Here is a 26,048-nt window from a genome sequence, read left to right as displayed (position 1 = left end):
TAATTTAGGACACAAAAATATACATTGTTAAAGGTGAGTACTAGTTTGGCGGTTGATATTTTTATGCCGTCTTCATTGACGGATTCCACCACAAAAAAATATAATGGTGAGTCGTCGTTTTAAAAGCAAAACTACTCCATGCGATAGGTGGCAGCAGCGCGCCATTTAATTGTCAAAGAACACAGATCAGACAAAAGAAGAGGCAGCAGCGTCATAACATGCGACAAGAGTTAATAATATGCTACATACACACAAATCAGATTTCAGAAATTGATTTTAGCACGTGCATTCTCACTTAGACTTCCTTATTCTTCGGTTTCTGTAGCTACAGATGAAATATGGACGATAAAGCAGGATAAAACCTAACATCGTGATGGCAACAGGTTCGTTTTGATTGAGGACCAGAATGACTGACTTTTCATGTTTTCTGTTAATGATGTGTACTCCTCCCACCCCTCCCTGCAGAAGAGGAAATCAGCTTGTTGGTCATCGTCGTGGACGTTAACCCGATATGGTGGGGCCAGCAATCCCAGCGTGAGCCGCAGGTTCGAGAACGATGACACCAAACCTAACAATTATAATTATATTCCTGATAAAGTGTTTTCGTGTGGCCCTAGTTCACACTGTCCAAGTGTATGGATGCTGTTATGGTGATGGCGAACTCTCACGTGGCCATGAGCAGGAATAACAAGCTGGCCGTCATCGCCAGCCACTGTCAAGACAGGTCACACATCTATCTATCGATCTATCTATCTAATCTCAATTTTTCTGGATTTGATAGAAAAGATTTCTAGACAAATACATACTCACTGTCATGCATTTTGCTTCAGTCACTTCCTGTATCCCAGTAAGAGTCAGCCAGGCAGCGATGGCACCTCAGACGAAGTGTGCTCGAGTGGTGACGGCAAGTACGAACTGCTGTCCATCGCCAACGGCATCATAGCTGAACAGATCAGAAACTTGATGTCCAATAGTAGGTCAACATCATTACTAAATAATGATTTCATTCAAATGTGTTATACATGAATTTAATTAAAATAAAAAAAAAGCTTAACAAACAGTTCTTAGATTAAACGCAAATATATTGTAGTAAAAAGTCAAGTACAACTGAACTGCATTTAACAAATAAGACTGTTCTGGATTTTTAAAAAAGGTCACATGAATGTTTATTCAATTGATTATACCACTAGAGGAAGCCCAAGTACCACTAGTACCACATTTTGAGACCAACACTATTTGGCTGAACAAACCCCATTCAGAAACAGGTACTAAGACAGAAGCCCAGCTTTTTTAAATGAAAGCTTGATAATTATTTCGTGTCTCGTGAAAAAAGTGGTGTGTGGGCATATTTGCTGCTGATCCCAGCATTAATTATTCTTTTGACAAATGAATGACCTTTTAGGGGCATCAACGTACACCTAAATGCATCTTTTTTCTTTTTTTACAAGCCCTTGTTTCCAGGTGAAAATCATGGATTTTACGGGTCCTCAACAGGACTCAGTCGTGCCGTGCCACCTGGAACGCTAAAAAAAGAAATCTGCCCTGATACCAGTTTTACATTTTACCAATCAAAGCAAAATTAGTTAGATATACCTATCTTGACAGGATACACAAAAAGAAGTCTCAAATACCCATGCACGGAATTGTTTAGGAAGTCAGCCATTTTGGAAGAATATCAGGGCTTCTCCAACTAGGAAAGTGGGGCATTGCATCACAGTTTGACGATCATTTTGAAGAGTCACAATGAAAGAGGGGGGCACAGGGGGCTTCAATGACTTCATTGTATTTTGTGTATGTTCACTTTGCAGTTGAGGTGACGGGAGGTTCCACGGACACTTTGCTGGCCGGATCCCTCGCCAAAGCTCTCTGCTGTATCCTTCACCTGCAATCTGCACGTTTGGATTATGACTCTCGGGGGGGAAACAAACTGATTAAGTACTTAATAGATACTTAATAATTTTGACAAATGATAAAGCACTAGAAATTGATTAAATAATACATTAATATTATTACACATAAAAAGTAATATTATTATCATTGCATCCATTATAGAAAATGGATGCAATGCAAAATGTAAGACACATTTTAATATTTTTTGGGGAGAAAATATATATCATGAAATAATTTAAATAAAATAATACAATATAAGTCAAAATGTCAGTAATAAAAATATTTTTTGGTGGGGCAAACTACAAAATAATACAAATAGAAAAATAAACAGTAATACAAGAAAGAATAGTAATATAAAATATTATACTAATGAAATAATGTAAATTAAGAACAGACATTTTCGAAAAACAAAATGTGCAAACTAAATCAAGTTGAGAAACTAGAAAATCTAGAATATTGATAGTAATGAAAGAATATAATATAAAATAGAGATTTTTTTTACAAACATACTGTATATAAATATAAACAATACAATGGAAGAGAAATTAATAATTAATTTAAAAAAAAATCAACAAATTATACCAACTAATAAATAATATGAATAAAATAGAAACGGCCACTTTGACAGATTTAAAATAATCCCCCCAAAATTATACAATAGCAAAACAGACAGTATATTTTAAAATAATTTTGACTAAATGTAAGAGAATATAAATGAAACAATACAGTATAAAATAAAAGGACAGGAAAAACGTCCTTCTAAATGAAAAAAAATCTATATATTTTTAAATGTAATAATAAAAATACTATATAAAATATGAAAACACTAATTGCATAATCTTTCCTTTTTTCAGTCATTCATTTCTTAATGATTTCAACTCAGATATCAACAGAGTCTCAAAGGAACTTGAAGGTACTTTTATTTATGACTATTTTATTTATAAATGATCTTGCATGTGTAATATTTGTTATGTTTTTTCAGTGGGACAGGAGGTCAAGTCTCGAATTTTGGTAAAGTTTGTTTTATTTAAAAACATATCTACCTGCAAAATGAATCTTGTTCTCCTTATTCACTGAAATCGGAATGGACCTAATGTGCTTGATAGGTGATAAAGGCAGCGGACGACTGCGCCCTGCAGTACATGAACTTCATGAATGTGATCTTCGCCGCCCAGAAGCAGGTCAGAACATGATTCATTTGTTTCATTTTACCATATTTGGGATGATTGTTTTTATTTATTTCCTAACAAGTGTGTTTTTGTGTTTGTTGTTTATGTCTGTGATGTTTGTTTCATGTGTTGTGATGGATTGTATTTGCTTTGCTAAAATAGTCCTTTGAGGTAGTTTGTCAGATTGTCTTTGTGTTTTGTTTTTATTTGAAAGAAAATGAGACAAATTTTTAAAATAGGAACGTGCACGTGTTTTAAGTATACTGTATATGTGTATGTCTTTTGTTATTATGTTGGAGTTGGGTAATATTGATAGATGGCTTTGGAACGTTAGGTTTCATTTTCTTTTTGGTCATTTTTTAACTGCAAAATAAAAACAATTTATATATATATATATATATTTTTTTAACAGTTTACCATATTTTATTAACACTTTGCAATGTTTATTTTTTATTTCAAAACAGAGCATCCTGATAGATGCGTGCGTGCTGGAGTCAGACTCGGGGCTCCTACAGCAAGTACTGTAATGTTTTTATTACACTCACTCACCTAATATTAACATTCACTGCCATTGACGACTGTAGACGTCAAACATTCATTTGAACTATTTCTATTAGTTTAAAAATTGTTTCCACTTCTGTTAACAAGAGTATGAAAACGTAGAAAATATTGTACATTTAGAACAGATATAAAAATTTTGATTAATTGTGAGTTAAGTCATGCGATTAATTAAAATAAAAAAAATTAATCGCCTGACACCCCTAATTTTTAACAACCCCCCCCCCAAAAAAGATTATTAAAAAATGTTTTAGGTTTTCATACTCTTGTTAACAAAAGTGGAAAAAACGTTAAACTAATAGAAATAGTTACAATTATTTTTTTTACATTTATAGGCGTCAATGGCAGTGAATGAGTTAATGAAACACAAATGAAAAAAAAACTGATGAGAAATGCATATATCTACCACACCAAAAAAAAAACTGGATTAAAATATTTTTACCAATATTACATGAAAAGATTATGGCCATTACTTAATACAGTACGTAGTAAGGGTAACAGAAATATGAAATGCTAATTCACATACTGCAGGGGGGAAACTTGATTGTTCTTTGTCTCCTTTCTGAACCGACAGGCTTGCGATATAACTGGAGGCTTGTACCTGAAGATCCCCCAGAAGGCGGCCCTGGCTCAGTACCTGCTGGTGACCGCCGCCACTCAATGCATTGATAGTGAATACACACGTTTGTTGGTAATTGACATCAATGTGTTGGACTTTACGGCACAGTGGGTGTTCCTGCCTGACGCTGAGCAGCGTTCACAGCTGCTGCTGCCACCGCCAGCCCATGTGGACTACAGGGCAGCGTGCTTCTGCCACCGCAACCTCATCCAGATTGGTTACGTCTGCTCCGTCTGCCTGTCAAGTAATTGCTTGCGTTTCATTGCATACTTACAATAACAAGTCTTGTTTTTAAGAAAAAAAAGTGACAAGAATAAGATTTGTTTTCCCTCCAGAAAAAAAGCACAATTTAATGGTCATATTTTTTTCCCCCATTAAAAAAAAAAAGGCTTAACACGAGTCAGATTTTTTCAACATTACTCAACTTTATTAAAGCCATTTTGAAAGTACAATATTGACAATGGTCATTTTTTTCCAGACCAAATTTAGAGAATGATGTGAGATTTTTCCCCGCCCCCAGTAATAAAATCTTATTGGTTCAAAACTGAAGTAATAATATAAGAATATTCCAAGAAAAAAAGTTGGAATATGCAAATAAAGTTGCCTTTGTGAGGAAAATAGTTTGAACATCTTAGAATAAAGTTGTTATTAAACATCTAACTGCAGACTTTTTTAAGGGGAAAAAAATAAATCGCATGAGAATAGTCTTTTTTACCTTCTTCAATAAGGCTTCATGAAAAAGTACTATTTTAACAGAAAAGTATTAGATTTTTTTATTTTGGGGGGGGTCTTGTTGCCCTAAGTTCTATTTATTACATTTAGTATACAGCAGCATTTTTTATAGTCAAGAAAAGTCTTTAGTATTCATTTTCATTTTATACTTGTGCTACTTTTTTTGCCACCACAGTATTCTGCAACTTTAGCCCCATCTGTACAACCTGCGAGTAAGTAAAAAAAAACTAACCCTTTTATCACATTTATACTTTTAAATATATATTTTTTTGTACTGAATATTTGTATGTGTGTGTTTTGTAGGACGGCTTTCAAAATCCAGCTCCCGCAAATGGTCAAAGGCAAAAAGAAAAAATTCAAAGCATCATGATATTTATTTGTATTACCTCTGCAGCCAAATTATTCTTGTATGAAACAATTGTTTAACCCTTTACAATTTAAGATTTTGGATAATGCTTATACAGAATTTTTTTTTTTTTCAAATGTAGAAACAAAAAAAACCATGCAATGTCTGAATCTGAAAAGTCTTTATTCACATGAAGGTCATTGGAGTTCATGGTGGCGGCATGGGCACAATCTTACAGCTGGCAAGAAAACAATGAGAATGTGTGACCAGCCATTGTACAAATGCATTTGTGTTGTAATGGACTTACCCCATCAGACCTTGGCCAGACCATCGCTGCGGCGTCAAGCTCACGTGGGCTTTCTGACCTCCGCGGACCACCGTCACTCGTAGTGGCTTCTACCAAAAAAATAAACATATTGGCAAAAAATATTCCCCTTTTTTTTTTTTTTACAGTTGGCATAAATGGTGGCCATGTTATCTAGTCAGGGTGGCTGTGTTAGCATGTTTGGGTCGACTTGTCAGATTAAGTCGGCCATCTTAGCTTCTTGACATGTTGAGACGTCCATCTTGAGTCTTACCCCTTCGCTGTGCTGCACTACAGAGGCAATGTTGTGGAGATTTTGGAAGTTGCCAGTGTTAACGGAACCAAACTCGATGACTTCATCTCCCACTTTGAGGCCCTTTTGCAAAAAGACAAGAAGTCAAGAAAGGCTCTCAAACATCAGAGCCAGAATGTCTCCCAGCACTCACGGCTACAGAGGCGGGAGAACCCTGCGTGACGGCATCCACCCGCGCAAAGGCGGGCGGGAGCGTGTCCTGGTACTCCATGGCCTCCTCGAAAGCTTCCGTCTGGTCGTGCTGCCGCTTGGCTTTCTCCCGAGCGTGCAGCCTGTGCAAGGCATCCTCGATCTCCAACATGATGGCCTTGTGGTCGTTCTGCAGGCCTGCCACGACAATCCAGATATGCGAGATATCTATTACTGTAGAGCTTGCGACGTATACAGGTGAAGGTCTTACTGCACTGAACGCCAAGAGTTTTCAAAGGATGAGTAGTTTTATTTTGGTTCAGCTTAATTAGTAATGTGTAAGTGTTTTATATTTCTGTACTTTTGCTAGGATTTGTAAAAAATGTATTTACTTAACAGTTTCAGTATTATATTTTTGTAAATAATTCTAATGTTTAAACATTTTCTTCCTGTGTACTTTTTACTCTAAGACTGTAGCACAGTATTTGTCTAAATTTGAGGACAAGCGGTTAAGAAAATTTATGTTTTAAAATATGTTTTTGACAGTATTTATGTATTTTTCCATCTTTAGTGGGTAAATATTTCTAATGTTTTTATATTTTTTCTAGTGCCAAACTTGTATTTTATTTATTTAAGATTATACTTTATAATACTGTACTTTTGTATATCTTACATGTAATATTTGGGTGTAATTTTTCGAGGGACGTTTTTGTCTAATATTTGTGCTTTTCGTCTAATTACACCCCAAAATACTGTGTTTGTATACCGTATTTGTTTCGGGTAAAGACTGGAACTTTCAAATCTGCATAATCAAAATATAATAATAGTCAAGTATTTGTTTGTCTGTTTTTGGAAGAAAAAAAAAAGTTGTTCCCCATTTTTAAAATGAACATTTAGTTTTGTATCCGTGATCATTTTGCTGACTAGTGAACTTGTTTTGGTGTGGCTAATGACGTGTCCAGTGAGCTACCATTGCAACACCACGTAGAAAAGGCTAGAAAGAAAACACGCTGAGCTACTTACATGAAATATTGTGTCTTGCGGTTCTAATCTGGTACAAATTGACGTCGGCTCTCGGGTAGCCTTCTGCGTCGACTAAGGGACCATCAAGTCCAACGCCTTGCTGTAAAAACAAAAACTTCAAGACACAACCACTTCACAACATGAGCGACTGGCTATAAACTTACGTCTTCCAGGACGTCGTAGTACGCTTTAATTTGCTCCTCAATGTCATCCTTCTTTTTAATAAGGTTTTTAACATCATCCATGAACGTCTCTGGATTGTTTTCGTTTGTTGTCATCTTCATGGTGACTTCCTGGTTGTGTACAGCACATTCGTGTCCGGGCGGATATTTTTATCAAGGCGGAAATGTCTTCTTACGGTATCGTCGACTTGTGTGTTACACCGCATTGTGTCCGGTTGGATTTAAAACTAGACGCGGATTTTTATTTTATTTTAATTAATATACATATGTGTACGTTGACTTGATTAGTATTCAATATATTTGATTTATATAACACTTTTCAAGGGACCTACACAAAATATTGTAACTTTTCTGGCTCTGAGTGAGGCCCAAGAAAGGCTACTGATGTGATGCTAAAAAAAATTATAGATAGGCCTACATGGACAAAATAACATTTCAGATTAAACCCGAGCTAAAATCAGGGCGTGTGTTTGTGTGAGTAAAAAAAAACCCAGAATAAATAAATAAATATCAAAATGAAATCAGTTCTGAAATATTTCTTAACGAGGGGGTCATGAGACAAATCACATCAAATTTAATATAGAATATGACAATGACATAAACCCCAACCTTTTTGATTATTATGCAAACCTTTCAAAAGCAAAAATATGCATGTAAACAGTGCAATTATACGTACAATAAGAGGTTGCTTAGTTATTTCACGTGCCCATACAGCAGTATTGCAGACCAACATAGATTTTTATAAAGTCCTCCTTTTTATATACAGTATTATAAATTCTTTTTGGGGAAAAACAATCAAAGTGCTACGTTATCACAGTTGCTCCTAATCACAGAATGGATGTAAAACTTTCTTCATTTTGCCCACATTAATAGCAAACAAGTGTAAACGATTCACATGTACAAAGTGGAAGCACAACCTGTGCCTTTGTGATCAAGTGTTAAGGTTAGTGCAGAAGGCTTAAAAATAAAACAAGTACCTTCTGGGATCGGGATTAACAGTCTGTATCGGGAGGCCCCGCATATTGATCCGTAAGCACCAGCTGCTCTATGACAGCTGAATTCGAGGACGATGATGCTGATGAAGAGAGCTCCGTCACTTCCGCTTGCACCAAGGCCAGTTGGGACGTGGCTTGGTCTATCTGGGCGTGAACTGCCTGCACCCACGTCCGCAGATCCACATTGAGGGCGCCCACGCCGAGGTCCAGCCGCTCCTGCCGCGACGTCAGCTCGTCCAGCAGGTGGCGCGTCTCAGAAGACGCCTCACGCAGCCCGTCTCCCGCCGCCGGGGCCCGCCGACGCTGCATGTAGCCCTCGAACTCTTCCGAGCTCATGTTGAGCGAGGGGCCGTCTAGTTTTTCGATGAAGGCCACCGCGCAGGACTGGAACCAAATGATAGCAACGGGGTCATTTGAGAAAGGGTAAAAGTACTCACAGTCTGTATTTGTGGAGGAGTACAAATACTTCTGTAAAAAAAAAATTGTCTGGTAAAAGCAGAAATTCTGATTCAATTTACCAGGTTGGTGAAATAGTAGCCACTCTCTCCGGCCATGAGGCTGTGCGGGAGGCCAAAGCGAATGACGTATTGCATGTTGGAGTGCAGGCGAGGCGGGTTGGCCTTGAGCACCACGTACACCAGGGCGGACAGGAAGTCGTCGGCATTGGCCGGCTCGCTGTTGGACGCTGAGAGCGCCTCGAAGACGTGCTGGCTGCACTTGGACACGCACACCAGCTTGTCCTGAGGCGCCCGCTTGGCGTCCATCTCGATAATGGCCGTTATAGCGGGAAGAAAGGGGTCGCCCGTGATGGCGCTCTGCACGTCCGGGAAAGGTACGCTGAGCATCTGCGGGGTGATCCAGTTTAAAGAACTGCCAAAAAGCAAAACAATAGAGGCAAAACGTCTTATAAGACCACCAGAGCAGTTGTGATAGTATCAATGCGCTAAAAAAATAAATGACCTGGATGAATGAGAACATCCACAAAAATGCTGCACAGGACAGCTCCAGTCTTTATGAGGTCATTTTAGCCTTCATTTTAATGTTTCTTTTCATTTGGATAAATACAAGCATTTTTTTCCCCATTTTTTTGTTGTTGAGAGAAATACAAGCATGCCGTAATTTTAAAATTGCAAAACGTATTCATCATTTACGGTGTAATTTTGACATTAGAAATCACTTTTCATCCGTCCTTTTTCCCTACAATAAAAATTATTTTAAAAATTCCACAATTTGAAATATCTTCATGCTGTATCTTTTTATGTTAAACATGACGAACATTCCTTACAATGTTATATGCAGAAACAATGTAACTAAAACTGTATATGAACACCCAGTAAAGAACCCACCCCCACCCACACCCACACAAAAAAAACAAAGGTTTATGAATCAAAAACTGTTCACAGCCAACTAAACAAACCTCAAATATCTAAAACAACCAACTGTGAGTCAAAACTAACCGTATCCTCCTCTGCAAGGTCAGGTCCTTCTGCTCGTCGTCACAGCTATCATGGAAGAAGACCGACTTGTGCAAGCGCGTCATGATGAGCTTCTCCACATGCTCCATCGTCTGGGTAAGCTCGGCTTCTGAAAAACCTGAAAAGAATTAAAAAAACATCATTCTGATGTCGGCCTAAATAAGGGCTCAGCAACCTTTACTGTCAAAAGAGCCATTTTAGGCCAAAAAAAAAAAGAAAAAGGAGTCTGGAGCTGCAAAACCTTTGAACATTGTGATGAACAAAACTGTATAGACATATGGTAAATTTTTGCCTCTCTTCTTCCTTTTTGGACATTTTATGGCTATTTTTGACATGTTTGCCTTTAATGCTATAATTTTCTGACATTTTTGGCAATTTTCTGGACATTTCCTGGTAATTTGGGAGATTTTTTGTTTTTTGAGAACTTTAGTCACTTTTTAAACGTTTTAATTTCTGACTTAAAAAAAAAAGAAATCTGACTTTTTGGGCAATTTTGTGTACATTATAAAATAATTTTAGGATTTTCTTTTATTTTTTGTTTTATTGTTATTTTTTGAATGTTTTTTCTGCCTTTTTTATTTATTTAAATAATGTCGTTTCTGAGTTTTTTTTAGGGCAATTGCAAAGACATTTTATGTTAGCTTTTGAGATTTCTTCAATTGTTTTTGGATATTTTATTGTTACTTTTTGAACATTATCTTTTCTTCCTTCTTTAAAATTAATTTTCTGACTTTTTTTTTCAATTTTGTGTACATTATATGGCAATTTTCTGCTCTTATTGGAGATTTTATGTTCACTATTGGGACATTTTTAGGTATTTTTAAAACCCTTTTCATCTACCTTTCATCTCTTTTTTTGACAACTTACAAATTTGGACTCATATTTTGCTATTTTGAATATTTAATTTATAATTTTTTAAAATCTAAATCATTAATTCATTCAAAAAATATTTAATTAAAAAAATATATATAAAAATAACTATAATAATAAGATTTTTTTGAGCTTCACAGGAGCCAAAGGAGAGGGACTAAAGAGCCGCAGGTTGTAGAATCCTGGCCTAAATTGATGACTTGAATGGCAGTGAAGCGATGGGTACTCACAGCTGAAATATTCGGCAAATGACTGGTAGAAGTCTTGCACGAGGTCCGACTGCTTCTGCACCGGCAGATCCTGCAGAAAAATTATTTGCTCAGAACAACCCGACAGTATCTTTCTTCTCTTAATATGACCGAATGATGGTGATTACATGGTAAGCTTCCATTGTGTTCAGGAAGGCTGTGCAGCGGGACTGCAGACGCTGTGAGGACGGGCTGCGAAGGGTTTTTAAGAAACCGGTGAAGTCTCCGGGTTCCAGATTCTGGAAGGCTTTTAACATAATCATCTGCTTGTCAGAGGGTTCTAATGGGAGAGGTGGGAGCAAAAACAACCAAACAAGTTTAGTAGCTGGAGGAGATAGAACCTCCATTTTGTGCTTTTGTTACGTATACGTTAAGGCCTGCAGACAAACATTTGGAAGCCAGTTTTAAGTTGCATTGCAACGTTACATTTTTGCATTACAGTGGAATTAGATATTTAGATGTAGTGCCAACCAGCTTTGGGAGGGGACGGGCCGCCCCAAAAGAGTCTTCTCATGGTGTTGATACGACGACCCTTCTCCATATTCTTCTTCTCCTCGAATTTGGAGAAGGTCGGTGGTGTGCCGTCGGCAGTCGCTCTGCAAGAACCTCAGTTCAGCGAGAATCAAACTTTTTTTTTTTTTAACTTAAGAATTTCTTTTTTATTTGTCTTTTGTAATCCAAAAAAGAATAATTACAGTAATGCCCTAGCATGTGAGAAAAGAGAGCCACATTATATCACTTTTAGGAGAGAACTTCTCTGAAAATGCTGCCTGTACAGTTCACCTGGCATCTTGTTGGCGGGCTTCGGCAGGCCGCACTCGCTGCCTCCAGCACTTGGAGCAGAAGCCCTGCCACACGGGGTTGCCATAGTAACCGCAGGAGTTCTTGCACAGGAGCTCCTGCTGAGAGAGTCGGATTCCTCGCTTGTCCGTCCACATTACGCGTTGTGCGTATCAATCACTCCTATGGGAGATTTAATCATGCTTCTTGTTGGACATATGAAATTACAAACAAATTACAACATTTTGGAGGTGCACGATAGTGACGATAGCCTAGTGCTATGATCTTTTGGTAGTAACACACCATTACATCACACAAAATTGTCGATGATGTTAAATTTGTACCAAGGCAACTGGGAAAAACAAAACAAAATTATTATTAATAATTAATATAGCTATATATTATACAGCTATAAAATATTACATCTTACCATACATTAAGAAATATTTAATACTCTACAAGGCAAAAAAACGTCAAATACAATAAAATAAAAAATAAAAATAAAAAATAAAAATATATATATACACACAAATGTATATTTCACGGATTCATTTTTAATAAAACTTTTTCCCCCTTTTTTTTGCAAAATGATTTGATTCAGGCATTGAGACAAAAGTTACAACAAAAAAAAAGAAAGAAGAGAGGACATTGAAGAAAAAAAGAAAGTTGACCAAATAGCTCTTCCGGATTTCCTCAACAACGTCCTCGTACAACAAACCAGTGTTAACTCAATTTTAAGACTTTGCCAAACTACACACTTGACCGCATCGTATTTCAAGCCTGCTTCGAGCGAGCGAAAAAACGTCCAAAGTGTTGAGAAAGTCTGTTCGCGTCTTGTTAGCATTGCTACTTGTTAGCATCCAAAGTAAGCAGCTGACTGTCATCTGAGCCGGAGTGAGGTAAGAGTCACCTAAAGCTGTAAATTACTGATTAAACCATTTAGGTTCAAAGATTTGTACCCGTTTTGATGCTAAATCACAGTTTTTGTTCAGTTTAAGTTAGCAGTTAAACATTTAAACCATACTTGTGTGAGTAGTACTACTTACCTGTCAGAAACCGAGATGGTGTAGAAAGAGTTTCGGACGCAGCAGCAGCAGTCCAGCCTACGAAGCAGTCTAGAGAGTGACGTCATAAAAAGGCGACCGAGTTGTTGGTATTTTCTTATATTTTATTTAGGAAGTCAGAACATAGAGGCAAAGAAGTATATTAGAAAAAAATATATTATAAAAAGCATATAAATACTAAGTTTTGACCAATAAAGCCAATATTTGCTTGACTTCAGTTTCAAACTTATTAAAAATATATATGTTTCTGATGAATGTTTCGACATTTATGAATATGCTGTTTAGTCAACATTATACAATAAGATAAATAATATAAAATGCATTTCCCCCTGATAATTATATAAATAAATAAGTAAGTAAATAAATAAATACAACAACAAGCCTCGCACAATGATAAATTCAGCGTTCCAGAAAACATTCACACATGGTGTTATTTTGTAGACTCTCTGATTTGTTTGTTGGTACTTTTTTTTTCTGACAATGTGTGTGTGAAAACACATATGTAGTGTTTTGCACACATTGCTGTTACAGTTATACGTTTAATAATAATAATCAATTTTAGTGAATTTTATTTATTTGCAATTTTATTTAAATGTTTTATGAGTTAGAAAAATATTTGATTGTGTGTATATGATATACATTGCACATTGTGGTGTGTTGTTTTGTTGCTTTTTTGTATTTATTTTTTGCTTTTTTTATAGTGTCTATTATTGTAACATGATATAGTGGTGGTGTTAAGAGATGTTGGGCAAACCCCTATTGACCAAATGCATGTCCCAACACTGTCCTTTTATATTAAATGATAAAATAAACTCATTCAGTGCTCAATTAAATTGGAAAGAAAGTGTTTTACCATTTATTATGCATGCAGGAAACATGGATAACAACACAGCAGCATGTCATAGGAGAAAATGTGCTTTATAAAATAGCATTCTGGATAATGTGCAAACATCTGTCTTGTTTCAAGAAAGAAAAAAAGACAGATGACTTGTATCATATAATTTACCCCCCTCCCCCCAAAAAAAAAAAAAAACTGTTGCAATAAAGCTTACATAGTGAGCTGTGTGGAACAGGTGTTTTTTTCCCAATTGGAGTCAGCTAATGAATAGTTATCTAGTCATCTGTTGTTTTATTAAATTGAACATCTCCGTCTGTCTGACTGTAAAAGTGGTAACATACTGTACACTTTAAAAACAAACAAAAAAATCTGTATATTTTAAAAAAATTGCATTTTTAATGCCTGTACACAGACAATAATGGTGAGTTATACATTGCATCTGCACAATGGGCTCAACATTAGAGGACAACATAAAATAAATAACCATATCCACAGCTGATTCGTATTAATAATCTCTTTATGATTGTCTCTCCCAAAAGGTCCATAATGGAAAAGAAGTGCTAACAACCAGACAACAGTGGCATATTACTTTTTTGTTTTGTTTCATCCACTGACATGAAAGTTAATAGCCATGTCTATCATGACAGGTCAGGGATTTAAAAAAAAAAAGAGTCTCAAATACACATGCTGTGAATCACATTGGAAGTCGGCCATTTTATGTCGAAGCAGACATTTTGATTGGCTTTTGATTGAATACTTTAATGACTTGAAGAGCGTTGACTCGATAGTTGTCAAATTCAAATCAGATACAGTAGATAGCGACACTAAATTGTGAGGGTTTCTACAAAATTCTACATGGTGAGCCAGTACGAAAAGTTTGTGTGATGGAGAAATGGTCCATAATTGATCACAGCACCCGTGACGATGATGTCAATTACATAGTTTATACTGTACATTCAAAATTGCATTCCCTAACCTAATGCTAACTAACATACCTGATTTGGCGTGGAACGGATTTCTGCCCAACCACAAACACCCGATAGTTCACTGACAAATAGTCCAAGGTTAGGGGTTTGAGGCTCAGGGCAGTAGCTATGCTTTGACTTGAACTTGAACTTGGAAGACGAAGCCTTTAAAAAAAAAAAAAAAGTCGTCCGTAGCAGCGAATAAACGTGGAGGGTGGAGAAGAGCGGAATCTGTCCTTCAACAAGTCAGGATAGCAACTCCACTGCTTCCAACACCTCAGACGAGAAGTTCAGACTAACCAAAACATTGTTTGCCATCGCCTCCTCCAGGCAGAGGCTGTCCTGTTGGACTAGTCTGCTCTCGGATGTGGGACTGATGACGACAATGCGAGGGACGCCCTGCTGCTGCTGCTGTTGCTGCGACGTCGGCGGCGGCTCGGCGGTCGCGGCTTGTCCGACGCACAGGGAGTCCGCCGAGTTGCTCTTGCAGCCTTGCGGCCTGTCGGGAACGGTTTTGTCCCTCTTTGAGTCTTTGTGGGTCAAACTGCGACTACGCCTCCTGGTAAGAACTAGTAGGGGGAGAGTGGCGCTGGTGAGAGTGCTAGAAACCAGTTCATGGTCACAGTTGCCTGATGACTCAGTCATGGTACATGGATGCTGGTGGTGAAAACAAAACAAAGGAAAAACAAAACAGACAAATATACGTGCATGAGCAAAAGAATGTGAGAGTATATGCAATGATACAAACGACTACTGTATTTGCTCCAAGCTACCTTCTCCACTTTATGGGTGGTCTTCCGCTCTAACGGCCTTCTGCAGGAACTGCCTCTGCTGGAGTGATGGTAGGATGACGTACTTCTGAAGGAATCGCCAGACTTCCTGCCCAAAGGCTCCATTACCACATCCCTCGGAACCTGCAGTTGGTATGTGGACATTAAGAATCTGTACTTCCATTATTGATACCACTTTCACTTTGTTTATATTGGTTACATTTTTTAATAAGGTTGAGTTGAGATGTGCGTGTTTTTTTGGTATGTTTTGTTATAATTTTCTTTTACATGGATTTTTTGTTTGTTTCTTGTAGCACAATGGAACTACTTATGCTGCATTCGAGGATGGTCAGAAGTCGGACTTTTCGCTCCCTTGAACTCAGTAATTCCACTTTTGGAGTCGGGGGGGGGGGGGGGGGGGAGCACCCGACTTCATGACGGACTATACTGTGTCACTCTAAAACACAATTTACTCGAGTATAAAACTAGATAGCTTTCTTCATTCATAAATGTTCGACATAACTTCACGTAACGCAAAGTAGTATGCCGATATCTACCTGCATAAAATTATACGGGGAACTACTGAACTGTATGAAATGCTTATGAAACAAGATGAAAACAATAAATGAAGCGAAATTGCCAAAAGGCAAGTTTTCTGGAGGTCAAAATTAGTTTTGAGGACCAAAATAAAAAAAAACAATTTATCTCTATCCCCCATTTTGGTTGTTTACTTTCTCCTCTAACGCTTTCAGGTCGAAACCGGGAAAAACCAACTCGGATATATCCGACTTCCGACCACCCTCGAATGCAGCATTAAAGCCGCTGAATGCCGAAAATTCAATTTTGAATCGCTACTGCCACCTGTGGCCAAAAAATGAAACTGCAACCCCCTTTTTCACATACACAATGTGCACATGACATCATATCCGTAGTCAGGGGGCAGGAAATTCAAACCTGAATCCAGTCTGAAAACTATTGGCCCAGACTAGAGGCTTGCAGGAGTACCCATTGAGAACAGCTAAGGTGTTAATCTTACTCATTAGAAGATAAAGATATTTGTTGGGCAAATTGTTACAAAGAGCAGCTTTTATTCATATTCATATTTATCTACCATGTCAGTCTGTTTGGAGGACGTGCTGATGAAGTGAGTCCTGGATGCTGTGGACTGGCGACTGATGATGGAGTCCCTGAAGGACGACTCGCTAATGGATGAAGAGGAGATGCACTCCTTTCGACGGGTAGGAGACAAAAACCACAAGCAGGGGAACTTCTCTGCCAGAGTCATCCTGGATAAAACACATACAGACAATGCAAAATTGACAGCATGCAAGATGATCTTTATTTATACAAATGCTACAAGGAGAGTGACACATAGCTAGTGAGATTAGCACTTGCTGCTAGGTGCTAAGACCGTGTAGTTGGCTTGCATTGTGTTTGTTGCGTTTGTTAATTTAGCAATGAGTTTCTTTAGATGTATGGAAATGGAAATAATACATCGTGTATCGTTGCGTACGTCAGACAGAAGAGATGTACTTAAGGTTTAAAACTACCTGAGAAAATGTAGCTTCTGTGGATGCTAACACTTTGTGATCATGAAAATGTCAACACAGCTGGTCTGCACAGGATTTTTTTTTTTTATCTATTTTTTCAAGCAACAAATGATTATAGAAAAAGTCATGGGTTTGTTTTCGGTGATTAATCGAGGGTTGTGTCTGTTAGCGTGAAGGCTCCTGTGAGGATTTATGGTTGCACTGTTTACCTGTATTTATCATGAATGATGGCATAGATGAAAGGGTTGTAGATAGTGGAGGCTTTTGCTATGATAGCAGGAACAGCCTTGGAATATGGCGACAAGATGTTAGCATGCCTGGATAAAACAGAGGGATGAAATGAGATTAAATCATATATTTTCCATTGGAGATACAAAAGGTTAACACCAGTTAAATGTCTCGCGCATGAAAGAAAATGAGTCCAACAGCTCAAAGTTACCCTGATCTCTTGATGTTTTGTTACATAATCAAAGGGTCACGTGCGTTTAGGGATTATCTGAAAATGTGCCTTAAACCCATCTGTGTGTTGGTGACTTCCCATTTGAATGAACAGCAAGCAGATATCAAGTAATATATTCGTATATTGTTCACAATTTCACCAACTGTGCAAAGGTTGTTTGAGAGGTTAAAAACACTTGAACAATTTCGCCATCTGCTCCAGTTCGTAAATCGTCCTGGGAATGCTTGGCCCCAATATTGCATAACATATTCTGTGTTGTTTTCGAAATTTCCCTAAAAATTAAATTCCTTTGAGTAAACTTGCTGCAAACACATGGTACCATGGAACCTTATTTGGTAACTTTTCCAAAAGGAATGTCAAGCAGCACAGAGAGGTAATGATGTATGCACAGTGGATATCATAAGTCTAAGATTCCCTATTTCAATGCCAGGTTTTTGTGATGAAAAGGAGACCAAGATAAATCATTTGAAAACCTTTTCAACCATTCACTACACCAGTGGATCTGCAACCAGCCGCTCTGGATAGGAGTAAAAATTCATATATTTTGTTACATATTTATTTTAATTTTTAGTAGCGATGTCAAAGTTAAAGCGTTAACTAATTAATTAATCACAAAATATTATCACATTAATCACTATTAGTTCTGACCGCAGATGATGACAGTGGATGGTTACGTTAAAGGTAGCACAGGTTGTGTTTGAGCAAAAAAAACAACAACATAATTACATGCATTTAAGTAAAGAATTTATTAAATGTTACGTGTGACATTCAGAATATTTCTTCATGTCAAACTATTGGGGACATTTTTTTTTCATTTTAAATTATGCAAGTAATCAACTGATTACAAAAAAAGATGAAGATTTTTGAAGATGTCCTCATAACATTAAATGTCGAAAAAATTAACAAATAACGGTTGCTGGCCGGCAAAAAAATGTTGATGAAAAAAAAAACTTTTAATTAAGCGATAAATCGTGACTAATCAAAATTATAAAATGTGATTCATCTGATTTGAAATTTTAGGTTAAATATTCTTTAAATGAATTAATGATTTAGATTTAAAAATAATAATATTCATAATTAAATATTCAAAAAAAGGCAGAGTCCAAATTTTAAGTTGTCAGAAAAAGTGAGACGAAAGTTAGATGAAAAGGTTCTAAAAATTACTTTAAAATGTCCAAAAGTGACCATAAAACTTTCAAAAAGAAGAGGAAAGGCATAAAATGTCAATGAGATTGACTAAAATGTCAGAAAATTGAATAAAAAAAGGAGGAAAAGAAAACATTCAAAATGTAACCATAAAATGTCAAAAACAAAAAAAAGAAAGAAAATTACCATAAAATGACCCCCCCTCATACAAAAAAGTCAGGAAAATTGATTAAAAAATAAAAAAGGCAGAAAAGGAAACATTCAAAAAGCAACTATAAAATGTCCTAAAATTTCAAGAGGGTAAATAAAAATAACCCATTGAGATAATGTGACTGCATAAGAGTCAGCGTACCCTAAAATACATGTATTTCAATTTATTGTGTGAACAAAGTAATTCATTACCAATTGCGACTTTATATACCGTAGTTCAAATCAGTCTTACCCGGCCCATGAAATGAGCGTGACGCAGGCGTATGGCGACCAGGAAAGGACATAAACCACAATGACCACAAAAGCAATCTTGGCCAGCTTCCATTCGCTCCTGATGGATTTCTGATGCATTAATGTGGATTTCCTCACCTGGGTGCCCAGTCTCTCCACCTCCCTGAAGACAAGAATATGAGTTCATCCTTAAATAGTTCATTGGCACCTTGGGTTTAACTGGTTCCGTGACCATGCTCGTGATTCAAATCACTTGTATCTCAAATCAACTTTCTCCAATGTAATGAATGCAAATGCCTTTAATCTGTTCCAGATGCCAAAAACGTAGTTTTTAAAATAAGAAATATAGCATGTTGCAATATACATACAGTAATAATAGGTGTGGCACAAAAATGCTTTCGGTCAACGGCTCACCTGCTGGTCTTCCTGACAGCTAGAAACATGAAGATGTAGCAGTAGAAGATGATGAGAAGCGGAATGAAGAAGACAAAGCAGCACAGCATCATCGTGTAGCTCCTGTTGGCTGCTGTGTATGTGACGTAATCCCAAGTGCATGATGTCATCAGGCCCTCGGGGATGTAAGAGCCTACACAAAGTCAAATTGAAAGTAAGTACTATGTATCTGTTATAACTACTAAATTCCATTTAGCAAAAGCTTTAATCTGTTTGTCAACACAAAATCTCCTGTATTTTTGTTTGTCGTAAATTATAGCTTGTGTTCACCAAATTGTGATCCACAGCTTTTATGTCCCTTTGCAAATTATAAACAGTAGCTTTTGCTTGCCGAAAAGACAGGTCAGTGTTAAATAAGGTTATATTATTTTGCCTATTATAAAGAATAGTGCTCACTTGCCAAATAGTGAGTCCACAATTACTTATGTTTTGCTTGCCAAATAGTGAGCACAAAACTCGCTGTAAAATACATTGTTGTAAACAGTACCTTGCACTTGCCAAATAGTTAGCCCAAAGACCATCGTTCAATAACAATAGTCATATTGGTAAAAAACAAAAACGGTATTCTGTGCTTGCCAAATAGTGAGATCACTGCTGAAGTTCCACTCTTTTGCCCATTAGAGCAGTAGTTTGTGCTTGTCAAATAGAGCCAACAGCACGTTACATCATTAGGTATATTTACCAATGTGTTTGCCAAATAGTGAGCCTACAGCTAATGTTACATCATTTTGCCTTGTTTTAATTAGTAGTGCATACTTGCCAAATAGTGAGCCCACAGGCACTGATACAACCTCTTGTAAACACCACCTTGTGATTGCCAAATAGTGCACCCACAACTGAAGCCGCATCATTGAGCTTGTTATAAATAGCGTGTAGTGTTTGCCAAATAGTGAGCCTGCAGCTAATGTGACATCATTTTGCCTTGTTTTAATTAGTAGTGTATACTTGCCAAATAGTGAGCACACAGGCACTGACACAACCTCTTGTAAACACCAGCTTTTGATTGCCAAATAGTGCACCCACAACTGAAGCCGCATAATTGTGCTTGTTATGAATAGCGTGTTGTGCTTGCCAAAAAGTGAGCCAACAGCGAATGCTTTGTTTGTTTTTTTTAAACGGTAGCGTAGGCTTGCCAAGTACTAGTGTGCCCACAGCTAAAATGACATCATTTCCCCTGCTATATAAATAGTATCACATGCTTGCCAAATAGTGAGCCCAAACAAAGTTTCACATTTTTTTCTTGCTTGTATTTTTGCGTGGCTGAGTTCACACGCTTTATTTGACGTTGATGATTTGATGTAAGGGACTCACTCCATCCGACGAGAGGAGCCAGACTCCAGGCCAGTGAGTAGAGCCAGACGGAGATGATGGCCAGCGTGGTCCTTTTTTTGGAGCTCCATTGGATGGTCTGCAGCGGTTTTGTGATCACCAGGTAGCGGTCGATGGAGATGGCCAGCAGGTTTATCATGGAGGCGATGCCGAACAAGGCGCCGCAGAACGCATACATCTTACAACCTGCGTGACCAATCGTGATGTTTAATACTTTGGATGTTAGACGGAAGTGCATATTATGTAGGATGGAATCAGAATTACCCATCTCGCCAAACACCCACTCCTTGTAGAGGCAGTTGATGAAGAAGATTGGTGACTGCGTGAAGGCCATGAGGAAGTCGCTTACTGCCAAGTTCATGATGAAGTAGTTTGGCAGGCTGCGAAGCTTTTTGTTGCTACACACAAACACACAAGTGAGATGTGCTTCAGGTAAAATTTATTCGAACCAAATGAGAACAAGGAGGTGCCTAACCACTTTTATGGTTCGGGAGCGCAGAGCGCTACCAGTGAGCTAAAAAAAAACAAAAAAACGGACGTACTTTTTTCTGTAAAAGAAAGAAAATATTTTTTAAATATACTGTATAACAATATTTTTTTATTTTTTTTATATATATATTTTTTTAACAGTATTGTTCAATCGGTAATTTTACCGATTTGACATGTCATCATCATTGCTCTTTTTTAAAAAAAAGAAATCGATTTTTTTAATTTGTATGTTGGTGAGTATGTGTACGTGCGTGCGTGTGTGCGTGTGTGTATTCATTAGTTCACCTAAAACCTATTAAAAAATCCCATACCGTTCACCTAAACCGAACACTTCCAGCCAGAGTCGTGAGGCCGTCAGGAGACCCGAGGAAGGACCAAAGAAAAGAAAGGAAATGAAATATATAACAATAATAATGCGCACACACACAAAAGCCGCCTTTTTTCTCCCGACACCCCTCGCGATCGCTTGATCAGCCGTGGTAACAACACCGCGTACTCCGCTTCCTATTTGTCGCACAATGAAAACCGGACATTGTCATGAATTTATTACCCCCTCCGCCGTCCCTGGAAATGTTCACTTTTTTACATCCTGTCCGGGCGAAAACATGTTTGGTCAACCTAGAATAATAGTCTGTGACGTCAGCTAAATAATGAGCACAAACATTTTATTCCATTCAAATCAAATATGTGCGTTTGCCAAATAGTCAGTCCACAACTCAGGTTTACATCCCTTTGTTCATTTTTAAAAAGTAATATGTGTTTGCCAAATAGTGATCTTACAGCAAATGTTTGGTCATTTGTAAACGGTAGCTTGTGTTTGTCAAATAGTGAGCCCACAACAAAATTTATGTCCTGTTCGTGAAAAGGGCCAAATAATTACACAGCCAAATAAGGAGCCATCACAAACGTTCTTTTATGTGTGCTTTGTTTTATCAAACAGTAATCTAACAACGCCATAAACTGTAGCTTGACCTTGCCAAATAGTGAGACACAGCCCAAAGGGTGACAGCTGGCAACATATTTCTGCACAGTCAAGACAGGAGATGAAAAGTGAGTGTTTAGATCAAAATTGGATTAGTGTCATTCTGGGTTAGGCGTTGCTCGTTCTGATAGCCAGCGGTACAATTTGGATTATAATCTAAAACCTGAGTGAGCCACAACCGGCTGGTTCGTGCCACTTTTGAGTGATGGTGACCCAAATGTCAGCATTAGTCAGATCTCGCCGCAAAAGTGCTTGCCAAATAGTGAGCCCACAAATAATGTGACATCATTTTGTGCATCTAGCATATGTTTGCTAAATAATGTGGCCGCAGCTGTTTTAATTACCCATTTACAGTAAATAATAGTTTGTAACCACAAATGTTATCTTCTCATTATGACAAATATTACTGCCTGTTAAAAGTAATATATTCTCCAAAATGAGATGCAATTTGCATCAAAAGTTTAAAAAAAATTAAAAAATGTTTTGCTCTACGGTTAACTGACACATCAACACAGCATAAAAAGTTACCAGCATAACCACCACATCTTAGATAAGAGAAAGACTATTATTGAGGTCACCTAAATCAATGCACATGATCTCACCGTGGTCGTTCTCATGCATGTTTCAGTGTGTGCGTGTGTGTGTGTGTGTGTGTGTGTGTGTGTGTGTGTGTGTGCGTGCATTGCATTATTCAACTCATTCAAATTAACGCACAGAACCATGTTACACTTCAACCAGAGAGAATGCACTGGCTGTATGAGAATGTGTGATATGTACAATGTGTGTGCATAATGCATGCGTGTGTATGTGTGCCCACGCGTATGATTAACTCATTCACTGCCAATGACGGCTATAAACGTCAAAAATTCATTTGAACTATTTCTATTAGTTTAACTTTTTTTTTCCACTTTTGTTAACAAGAGTATGAAAACCTAGATTTTGTTTAATTGTACATTTAGAACAGATATAAAATTTGTGATTTATCGCGAGTTATCGCCTGACACCCCAAATTTATATATATATATATATATATATATATATATATATATGCTATGTTTTAATTCATTCACTGCCATTGACGTCAAAAATTAATTTGAACTATTTCTATTAGTTAAAATTTCCCCCCCCACTTTTGTTAACAAGAGTATGAAAACCTAGAATTTTTTATTGTACATTTAGAACCGATATAAAATGTGTGATTAACTGTGAGTTAACTAGTGAAGTCGTGTGATTAATTACAATAAAAAATTGTATCGCCTCTTGCCCCAAATTTTTAATAATCTTTTTTAAAAAAAATTAATTTATGGCAGTGAATGAGTTAAGTTAACCGCAAGTTATCAACACAACACAATGCCAAAACTTTTTCATCTATCTTGTTGTTGCGATGGAGAGATGGAGAACAAAAGGTCCTGACGAGACCATCCCTTAACAGTAACACGCACACACATATGCAGTGAGAGTGCACGCGCACATACCCATTCCCCTTCTGACCCATTTCCTCTTCCAGGAACCTATTCACATCAGTAGGAACAGGAAATAAAAGGTTTATGCAACCCATATTTGGTAAATGTACTGCTTTTTATATATAGCGCTTTAACTACACTATACGGTGCCCAAAGCGCTTTACAATTTAAGCCTGACATTCACACAAATAGAAATATTTGAGTGAAATTCTATATGGTAATGAATGGAAAATATTTCAGTCTATTTTATTCTCCCACTGAATAAACATTTCAAGGGTATTTGTTGCTGCTTACGAAAAAAAAACTATAAATTTTGATATTTAATGGGGGGGAAAAGAAGCAGCAAACTTTTGAAATCAAAGGCCAGTAAAAACGGCTCATATTTATTTTAAAAGGGGGATTGGTAACAAAAAAAGCATTTTTACAAGTGAACATTTTTTGCCAATGCACATAATTTGGTTTCACGGGCCACATAAAATGATGTAGCAGGCCGGATTTGGCCCACGGGCCTTGGTTTGACACGGTTCCCATATATGATACATTAGGTTACGTTACATTGGGCCTATTTTTGTATATCTACATTTCTAGCCACTCATTCCAAAACATATTGATTGTACAAAATTATACCATTCGCGACGATACAACACGATATGAAGTGATACAACACAATAACATAAAATATGTCATGATACAGTAAGATAATATACGGAATAATTTATAACAAGATGAGATAAGAACCGCAAAATTTAGATGGGGTTCAGTAGGATACGCTATAATGCGATAAAATGTGGTATGATGAGATGCGAAGCGATAGAATTAATTTATAAGTTGTGATAAAATGAGGCTACACTTGGTATGACGCTATGCTAATGCCATACGACAAGAAAAATGAGATACAGTAATGTAAGCTTTTATAAAATTAGATTCAGCGCAGCACGCAAAATATGAAATGTTTGGGTACTAAACAATGCCAGATTAGTTTAATTTACTTCCTTAAGTCCACCAAAGCAACATGGGAACAAATTATAGTCGACACTCCCCACGATTTTGCTGCCTCATTACTGTCAGAACACATCCTGCAGGAATGCCAATGAAAATGTGTCCATTATATCTGCACTCTGCAGCCTGGCTTACCTGTAGAATGCAAACATGACCAGCGCGTTGCCCGCGACGCCCAGCGTGCCGATCACCAGGACGAACGCGGCCACCACGTAATGCGCGTGGTCGGGCACGTCCACCTTGGTGAAGAAGTTGCTCTGGGTGTGCGCTTTCTCGGGCTCCATGCTGTCAGTGGACCGCGTCATGGTCGGCGAGGGGAACACCCGCTTCTTGCACTCCGGCTTTCATGATGGGATGGTACGTCTCGCTGCTTCGGGAGGAAAGTTGCGACTTCAAGTCCACAAGTGGTCCGGAGATGAGAAAATGTCCTCAGTGTGGAAGCGTCTTCACATTAGAACTGCTGACGAGCTCTCCCGGCGTGCCTTCACACCAGCTGTGCGCCGCTCTCTCATCATCATCTCTCTCTCTCTCTCCGTCTATCTCTCTTTCTCTCTCTGTGTCTCTCTCTCCGTCTCTCTCCCTCTCCCTCTTCGTCTGTCTGTCTCTCTTTCTCTCTGTGTGTCTCTCTCTCCGTCTCTCTTTCTCTCTTTGTGTCTCTCTCTCCGTCTCTCTCCCTCTCCCTCTTCGTCTGTCTGTCTCTCTTTCTCTCTGTGTATCTCTTTCTCTCTCTGTCTCTCTCTCTTTCTCTCTGTGTGTCTCTCTCTCCGTCTCTCTCCCCCTCTCTCTTCGTCTGTCTGTCTCTCTTTCTCTCTGTGTGTCTCTCTCTCTCCCTCTGTCTCTCTCTCTCCCTGTCTTTCTGTCTCTTTCTTTCTCTCCGTCTATCTGTCTCTCTCTCTCTCTCACCCTGCCTCTCCCGCTCCATCTCTCTCTCTCCCCTCTCTTTCTCTCTCCGTCTGTCTGTCTCTCTCTTTTTCTCTCTCTCTCCCTCCCTCTCTCTCTCCCTCTGTCTGTCTCTTTTTCTCTCTCTCTCCCCTCTCTTTCTCTCTCCGTCTGTCTGTCTCTCTCTTTTTCTCTCTCTCTCCCTCCCTCTGTCTCGCTCTCTCCCTCTGTCTGTCTCTTTTCTCTCTCTCTCTCCGTCCGTCTCTCTCCTTTTTTTTTAAATATATATTTTTTTAAATACATTTTTATTTTGTATGTGGGTGATTATATGTATGTGCATGTGCGTGTGAGTGTGTATTCATTAGTTCACCTAAAACCTATTTTAAAAAATCCCATACCGTTCACCTAAACCGAACACTTCAGAACCCAGCCAGAGCCGTGAGGCCGTCAGGAGACCCGAGGAAGGACCAAAAGCTTATAGTTAACCCATCTGTCTCTCTCCCTCGCTCTCTCCATCCCTCCCTCCCTCCCTGTCCAGCCCTCATGTCACCAGGCCCAGCCCTGAGCCTTAACACCACCCCTCTCCT

General features: G+C 38.0%; 4 protein-coding genes across 6 annotated transcripts; 1 reads left to right on the top strand and 3 right to left on the bottom strand.

Moving 5' to 3' along the window:
* The first annotated feature begins 172 nt into the window (after positions 1-172).
* On the top strand, positions 173-6,894 carry gtf2h3 (general transcription factor IIH, polypeptide 3). Of its 2 annotated transcripts, none has more exons than XM_077560849.1 (13): positions 173-383; positions 466-545; positions 618-724; positions 831-973; positions 1,809-1,935; positions 2,745-2,803; positions 2,873-2,901; positions 2,997-3,071; positions 3,524-3,577; positions 4,192-4,260; positions 4,345-4,480; positions 5,144-5,180; positions 5,272-6,894. In XM_077560849.1, the coding sequence occupies exons 1-13, from the start codon at positions 374-376 to the stop codon at positions 5,336-5,338; spliced, it is 993 nt and encodes a 330-aa protein (XP_077416975.1). In that variant the 5' UTR covers positions 173-373; the 3' UTR covers positions 5,339-6,894. The 2 variants fall into 2 exon arrangements, with proteins under 2 accessions (XP_077416975.1, XP_077416976.1); XM_077560850.1 differs by having other exon boundaries at positions 176-383; positions 1,809-1,871; positions 2,774-2,803.
* On the bottom strand, positions 5,479-7,417 carry psmd9 (proteasome 26S subunit, non-ATPase 9). The gene is made up of 6 exons (XM_077560851.1): positions 7,248-7,417; positions 7,084-7,183; positions 6,065-6,258; positions 5,893-5,994; positions 5,622-5,710; positions 5,479-5,552 (listed from the first exon to the last, which is right to left on the bottom strand). Exons 1-6 carry the CDS (start codon positions 7,365-7,367, stop codon positions 5,522-5,524), a joined length of 636 nt encoding a protein of 211 aa, XP_077416977.1. The 5' UTR covers positions 7,368-7,417; the 3' UTR covers positions 5,479-5,521.
* Positions 7,418-7,816: 399 nt separating this feature from the next.
* Positions 7,817-12,770, bottom strand: LOC144048648 (rab5 GDP/GTP exchange factor-like). Its single transcript, XM_077560847.1, has 8 exons — positions 12,680-12,770; positions 11,637-11,816; positions 11,325-11,449; positions 10,982-11,133; positions 10,836-10,905; positions 9,718-9,853; positions 8,779-9,130; positions 7,817-8,644 (listed from the first exon to the last, which is right to left on the bottom strand). The coding sequence occupies exons 2-8, from the start codon at positions 11,789-11,791 to the stop codon at positions 8,258-8,260; spliced, it is 1,377 nt and encodes a 458-aa protein (XP_077416973.1). The 5' UTR covers positions 11,792-11,816; positions 12,680-12,770; the 3' UTR covers positions 7,817-8,257.
* A 760-nt stretch (positions 12,771-13,530) lies between these two features.
* On the bottom strand, positions 13,531-25,373 carry LOC144049373 (melanopsin-A-like). Of its 2 annotated transcripts, none has more exons than XM_077562256.1 (9): positions 24,718-25,365; positions 20,914-21,047; positions 20,632-20,835; positions 19,282-19,453; positions 18,869-19,030; positions 17,030-17,137; positions 16,382-16,556; positions 15,274-15,414; positions 13,531-15,157 (listed from the first exon to the last, which is right to left on the bottom strand). In XM_077562256.1, the coding sequence occupies exons 1-9, from the start codon at positions 24,885-24,887 to the stop codon at positions 14,747-14,749; spliced, it is 1,677 nt and encodes a 558-aa protein (XP_077418382.1). In that variant the 5' UTR covers positions 24,888-25,365; the 3' UTR covers positions 13,531-14,746. The 2 variants fall into 2 exon arrangements, with proteins under 2 accessions (XP_077418382.1, XP_077418383.1); XM_077562257.1 differs by having other exon boundaries at positions 14,896-15,069; positions 24,718-25,373.
* Between the last annotated feature and the right edge of the window lie 675 nt (positions 25,374-26,048).

The sequence above is a fragment of the Vanacampus margaritifer genome, chromosome 3 (genome assembly GCF_051991255.1).
Source record: "Vanacampus margaritifer isolate UIUO_Vmar chromosome 3, RoL_Vmar_1.0, whole genome shotgun sequence".
Lineage (NCBI taxonomy): Eukaryota > Metazoa > Chordata > Actinopteri > Syngnathiformes > Syngnathidae > Vanacampus > Vanacampus margaritifer.
The sequence above is the reverse complement of the archived record's forward strand: the minus strand, read 5'-3'. Positions and strand labels throughout refer to the sequence as shown.

Coding starts and splice junctions, on each gene's coding strand:
- LOC144049373 (XM_077562256.1), bottom strand. CDS start 24,887: ATGACGCGGTCCACTGACAGCATGGAGCCCGAGAAAGCGCACACCCAG. Junction 21,048..24,717: donor GTCATGTTTGCATTCTACAG/GTAAGCCAGGCT, acceptor GTTTGTGTGTAG/CAACAAAAAGCTTCGCAGCC. Junction 15,158..15,273: donor CCACCCATAAAGTGGAGAAG/GTAGCTTGGAGC, acceptor TTTCACCACCAG/CATCCATGTACCATGACTGA.
- psmd9 (XM_077560851.1), bottom strand. CDS start 7,367: ATGAAGATGACAACAAACGAAAACAATCCAGAGACGTTCATGGATGAT. Junction 6,259..7,083: donor CGCAAGACACAATATTTCAT/GTAAGTAGCTCA, acceptor TTGTCGTGGCAG/GCCTGCAGAACGACCACAAG. Junction 5,995..6,064: donor GTTCTCCCGCCTCTGTAGCC/GTGAGTGCTGGG, acceptor TTTTTGCAAAAG/GGCCTCAAAGTGGGAGATGA.
- gtf2h3 (XM_077560849.1), top strand. Junction 725..830: donor GCCAGCCACTGTCAAGACAG/GTCACACATCTA, acceptor ATTTTGCTTCAG/TCACTTCCTGTATCCCAGTA. Junction 2,804..2,872: donor AGTCTCAAAGGAACTTGAAG/GTACTTTTATTT, acceptor ATGTTTTTTCAG/TGGGACAGGAGGTCAAGTCT.
- LOC144048648 (XM_077560847.1), bottom strand. CDS start 11,791: ATGTGGACGGACAAGCGAGGAATCCGACTCTCTCAGCAGGAGCTCCTG. Junction 11,450..11,636: donor GCCCGCCAACAAGATGCCAG/GTGAACTGTACA, acceptor AGGTTCTTGCAG/AGCGACTGCCGACGGCACAC. Junction 10,906..10,981: donor ACACAATGGAAGCTTACCAT/GTAATCACCATC, acceptor ATTTTTCTGCAG/GATCTGCCGGTGCAGAAGCA.